Source organism: Stereum hirsutum (assembly GCF_000264905.1).
Source record: "Stereum hirsutum FP-91666 SS1 unplaced genomic scaffold STEHIscaffold_22, whole genome shotgun sequence".
Classification (NCBI taxonomy): Eukaryota; Fungi; Basidiomycota; class Agaricomycetes; order Russulales; family Stereaceae; genus Stereum; species Stereum hirsutum.
This window is the reverse complement of record NW_006763152.1, coordinates 406,938-412,835: the sequence shown is the minus strand read 5'-3', so window position 1 is coordinate 412,835 and position 5,898 is coordinate 406,938. Positions and strand designations below refer to the sequence as shown.

At 52.0% G+C, this 5,898-nt stretch overlaps 1 protein-coding gene across 1 annotated transcript; it reads right to left on the bottom strand.

Moving 5' to 3' along the window:
- Positions 1-2,042: 2,042 nt before the first annotated feature.
- Positions 2,043-2,654, bottom strand: STEHIDRAFT_26951 (uncharacterized protein; the record flags this gene model as incomplete). The annotated part of the gene is made up of 1 exon (XM_007310792.1): positions 2,043-2,654. A coding segment is annotated over one exon (612 nt), but the record flags the coding sequence as incomplete, so codon positions are not given.
- Between the last annotated feature and the right edge of the window lie 3,244 nt (positions 2,655-5,898).

The window sequence follows — 5,898 nt, the reverse complement described above, 5'->3', positions numbered from 1 at the left end:
GAATACATAGGTCATGGGGCGACATGCACGCTCTTAGTACGGCTCTCACTACTATATTCGCTCATTTTCCAAACCAAGGTATTGGGAGTATGTTCATGGACGCCCAGGTGTGTGACAATCTTAGCCTTGTGCCAATCTTCCATGGAGTGGCGCGTACTTCCCGCAGCATCGACCATGCTGTCCGAATAACACCAGTGACAACTCCGATCCACCTCAAGCACTATTCATAAGCATAATATCGCTCCCAGAGATGATTTCGGTACGGCTTCGCTGGGCGACATCTCACGAGCAGCCTTGCAACCGCCCATTAGAGGCGCAGCATACGTCGTGGAGCGGCCGTGACTCTTCTCACATGGTGTGCCAATGCATGTTCAGAAATTTTATCGTGGGCTCAACCATTCCGTTCTCTAGGCAAGGTATCGGGATACCACATACAAGTGTGTGTTTAACAGGGAAGCTTAATTAGACTTGTAGCGGGTCGGATATCTTGAGAAAAGCTTACGCTCATTCAGAAATGTGTGTACCCATTGATGCCGCAATGGACTCACACCACAAAGCAAGGCTTTCATACACTTTCATAGCGGGATGTTATCTTCCAACAGCTTTATGCTCTCATCATATCACGTAGTTTTTCTGACGCTTCGTTTTCCAGGGATCGCGAACGAGGCCGCCAAGAAAGGCCGGCCTTTTGCACCCCATTGAGTTTTTTCTCCCTTTTACTTTATTTTGATCATTATAAAAGCCTGGGGACACTGGCGTAAAAGATTATCATCCTGGCGAGAACATCGCTCTTAGAGAAGCTATCCACCAATCCCTCCGCTTTGCCCCCAGACATTCAGCAACATGTCTTCAGCCAATGACGATCTCGACTCTGCGAATATGGCAGAGGTCCGCTCCATATTCGTAGACTATACCAAACGCGCCGGGATGGAAAAGTTCAACTATCCGGCCACTGATCTCATCAAGCTCCTCATCCTATACTGTACCATTCAGAACGGTTCGCCAGGTCACGGTCACACGGGGTCCGTAGGCTGGCGAAATTTGGCGCTGTCACAGGTCACATGAGAGTATCTGGCGAACGGTTTTCTGTGACCATTTTTGATGGCCCAAAAACAAAAATTTCTCTTTTTTTCTCTGTCAAATTTGCCACTATAGCCCTCGGGAAGGGCTAAACGACGGCGAAACAGATTCTAGTAGTGAGCCTGCGAAGGTGTTGATAAGCGGCCGGGATCATCCGAGCAAACGTACGAGAAAGTACAACAAAGAGTCTCACGAAGCGCCACATCATCTCTCACACGTCCTTCCACCATCTCAGTCCTGCCTCCGAGTAACGCGAATTCTCCTTACGCTTTCTCTTCCCATCCACTCCAACAGCTGTAGACGATGATTCCGCAAGCTTTCCTTCCTCAACCTGTGGCTCATCATTCGACTCGGCTGCAGCATCCGCCGCAATGCCACCATCAGATGAAAACTTGACCGGAACACGAGGTTTGCGACCAGCAATCACAGCGTGTACGACGTCAAAGGGTAGATCACTGTCATCCTCGAGAGCAGCATCCAGGTCGGGCTCTAGGTCTTCAGCGAGGGTTTGGTTTGGTTGTGATGGTACATTTGTTTCCTCGAATGTTGTACCGGTCAGTTCTGCATAAAACTCGGGGTCGGTGGCTTTGAGATTGTTCAACCTCGCACGCGTTGTTCGAGCGTCAGTCAAGCTGTCATATGACAGATTGAATTCTCGCACGCGGCACATCTCGAATGCCTAGACAGTTAGAAATCGTACATCAGTGTTGTGACTCCATATTAGCAACCAGACGTACCTTCTTCACGATGTCAGGCTTGTTGAGAGTTTCGTACGCTGTCCATATCCAACCCACACTGGCATCACGAAGCGGGCCGAGCTTCTGATCCAGTTTGATCGTCTCCTTCTTCTTCTTCGTCTTCAGTTGGCCCAAAATTGACTCGACGACATATGCATGGTATGATTTCTTGCAGGAATGTTTGAATATTCGCTGCATGCCAACGTCACAAGCCTGGAAGACACCTGTACACCCTCCCGGAATGTAGTGGACAATAATAGTCGGGTGTGTTTTCTTCATCCAGGTCCTGAATTGTTCAGACCGATGAACTGACCATACATCTATTTGCCACAGCACCTTCTGCGTGTCCGGTAGGCCGAGCTCACGCTTTTTGCGTGCGAAGTATGGGGAAATGATGTTGTTGACAAGAGAGCGCATTGTTTCTTGATTCGACCAGTACGTCTCTGTCTTTGAGGGCTCGAATAGAAATCCAGATTTGACAGCGTCGTCGTAATGCGGGGCTTTCTTTGTAGGACAGCTTCCCTGTGTTTGTCCAAAGTAGACGGATTGGAGTGGGAGCATTTCGCCGTTGTTCGAGAGCGAGACCACGATCGTAAAGGCCCGCTTCTCGTCCAACCCGACCGTCGTAACCTGCGTAGAGCCCGTCTTCGCCCAAGTCAGATTTGACCCCTGAGCGTAGACAAGCTGGGTCTGGTCGCTGTTGACGGTCAGCTCCGAAGGTATGTCTTCCTCCTTGATGGTCCATGCCATCCGTAGAAACGCACGCTCACAGATGTCTTCCCAATTATCTGGTAGCTTCTGAGCAGCACGCGTCGAGCGGCGTTCCGACCAGCCCAAGTTTGCATGGAGGAAGCGACGGAGGAATGAGTCTGAGCATCGAAATACGGACCCATCGGATGCGCGTTTCTCGAATATCTCGGGTCGCATCTCCTGTATTGTGGCTACGACGATTCCCCGAGCGGTGACGAGGGAGACTGGGGCGTTGAGATCACGCACGGACGTCAAGCGCTCTTCGATGACCTCCACAACGTCGGGGTGAACTGCCTACATAATGTAAGTGAGTCTTATGTTCACATTCACTATCAATTGTGCGAGGACTCACCAGATCGCCCCGTCGTCCACCTTTATTCCCGTCGGCCTGGTGGTTTCCTAGTGCAGCTTGGCGTCTTGCGCTATCCGTCCAGCGCGCGGGTATCTTGTTCCGCGTATCCTCCGGGACAATCCAGTCTCGGATGGTCTCGCGTCTGATGTCACCGAAGGTTTGGAGGTCTTGCCGTCTAAGCCAGTTTCGGATAGCTGATGCACTCCATCCAACAGCTCGCTGGCCGGCCTCGATTTGGTTCCACAGAAATGGAGCATGCCAGTTCACATACTTCGCATCCGACTTCTCCACCGTACGTTTACGTCCCTGAGGTTTGCGATCCTTGTTCCTGACTTTCTCGTTTGTAGCGCGTTCGGGTCGGCTCAACTCTGCGATGTTGTGCTTTGAACGCTTTGACGACGGGTCAACAACGTCATTGATGGTCCGGTTCTATTGCATGGATATGTTAGATGATTGCATCACAGAAGGTGAGAGAAATTCACCAACCGAAGCCTTTCGTTTCTTCCCGTTTGAGTCACGCACGCCTGTGAGAATGTCCTTAGCCTTCTGTGCTGCACGTGACTTTCGCTTTCGGAGGGTTGCTGCGTTCGTCGAGGCTCCCTTCTTCACTTCCATGTCCCCCTCGAAGCGTTCCTTGATGTCTGTATATGAATTCCGAGCTGACTCGGATTCCACAGTTATCTGCTCTCGGCGCGATTCCTGAGTGTTTCTCTTCGAGAACCAACTGATGAGGCTATTCGACCGAGTTTCGCTTGCGGGTAGAGGGTTCAAAGCCCGGTGAATGGCGCTGACTGCTTGGACTTTTTGTACCGGTGCTGCCTTTGACGAAGAAGATGGTACAGGGGGAGTCGGGGTGGAGGTCGAACCACTTGGCTGGTTCGGGGCCGGTGAAGCTGAGGATTTAGGACGTGAGAGATGGCCCATGGGGGAGGTTAGTCGTGATGAGGAAGGACTGCGTGACTTGGTACGCGGTAAGTCCTCGATCCTCTCGAGAGCGCCTGCCAAAATCTTGCTGATTCGAGACTTTTTCCGCGGTGCAGTGCTCGTCTCCCCCGTGAATGTAGAATTCGCAACTGCCGCAGAGACGTTCATCGGGAGAGAATCGTCTGATGAGGATGACGGAAGGTCGAGATCAGGAGACGGACGCCTATCGGTGGCACGAGCATCTTCGAAGCTTTCGACAGATCCTGATCTAGGTGTAGGTGTGTGCCCACGACGTATCGATACGACATCAGATGCTGATGACATTACACGATGGAAAGCTCGTTTCAAGCGGTTCGGTGTCTTCTGGCCAGTCGAATGTCCCACAGATCCGGCGGCCGAAGGATCGCCAACTTCCTCCACCTCCTGCGACTGCGAAGCAGAGAATGATGGACTGCTGGGGACGGCTTCGGCGTTTGAGATGAATCCGGCGTCTGACGAAGGGGGAGGTAGGATTGAATACGACGATGCGGGACTAGGGGTGGTGCCTAATAAGTTGTCGGCTGATATGTGTGGCGTCGTGTCGTCGTGTCGATGTGGGAGTGCAGGGCTGGATGGTCGGGCATGTGGAACGTCTTCTATGACTTCCATGCTGTTCGAGGACGCAAGAGACGCAGAATCACCCGTCGTTGAGTGAGTGAAGTAGTCGTCCAGTGACGAGGTGAAGGTGAACTGATATCCTTGCGCTTGAGCATCAAAGGTCTGTTCGACAGAGTTGAACATAAGTAGGCTATCGAGAAAGCGAGGAACGTTACATACCCTATCCTCATGACGTTCGAGGACCTTGAGAAGGGTGCAGAGCCGTTCCTCGTCAAGGCGGTTGCGGTCCATGAGGGGATACTGCTCCGGTAGGCAGAAATGGCCGAGTGTGTTATTTGCCAGCATACCACAGTTGTGAGTGTCCGGCTGATCTGTCGTTTCCAGCCGTTTCTGCACAAACACAAGGCCAACATGGTGTTGAGTCCACCAGTCGATGACCGCCACAAAGTCATCGTCAGGAGCCCAGCCGAGGGAGTCTCCGTACAGGAATTCCGAACGTTCGAAGTCGAGGACAATGGCGACCCAATGGTTTTGATGGATGTTTGTGAGAAACCCCACTGCCTTTCGCTCCCCCATTGCCAGTGCTTGTCCAATACCTCGTGCTCTAACAAACTCTTTCCCTTTCCTATATTCCTCAGCCCCTAGCTCATGTGCCCGCTTCATCTTCTCAAAGAAGCTCAAGTTCTCAACCTCAATCTGCGAGCCCCGGGAATGAAGACGGACATCACGTCGTAAGATGTCAAGCATCTGATGCTGGTGTACGCCAGAGAACCAAGCTTTTGGGGATGCATAGGTGGCAACAGTGTGGAGGGGCTCGTTGTTGCTGAAACCGTGGATCGTTCCCGACCAAGGTAAGACAGACAGCGTGTCGTACACACTTTGGATCAAAGTGTGGTCGACCTGCTGACCTTTAGGTTTCTTCCAGACCTTCAACTGCAGTCCCAGGCTCTCGTCTGCCGCACTCCATGCATCTCGAATCTGGCGGAGTGATATGACCTCGGACCAGTAGAGGATTGTCCACAGTGGAAAGTAACGGGGGGTGGTAGAGGTAATGTGAGCGTAGACGACAGATTTCTGGCCAGTGCGAAGTATTGCTGAGAGAGCGGAGCGGAGGGTTTCAACTGTTGATGCGGGGGGTATTGGTATTTTCTGTATCTGTGTGGGTGTATCATAATTCACGGGCTGGCGGCTGAAGAAGTCACTGGCCGAGAGTTTGCTGCAGTTGGCTTTTGTGACAACCGGGAGTCCGAACTTGAGGAAGTCGAGAACACCGGAATCAGGAGCTGGAAGGAGAGCTTCTCTCGCATGAGGGGGCATGTCGAGGAGATTCTTTAATTCATGGGAGCTACTGTCAGCTGCAGGAGGTGGCATACTGATGAGTGTCTGCAGGCGGAGGGAACAACAAGCAAGCAAAATGTGGGTGAGACCAGGATGTCTCGAACAATTTGCGCTCATGTG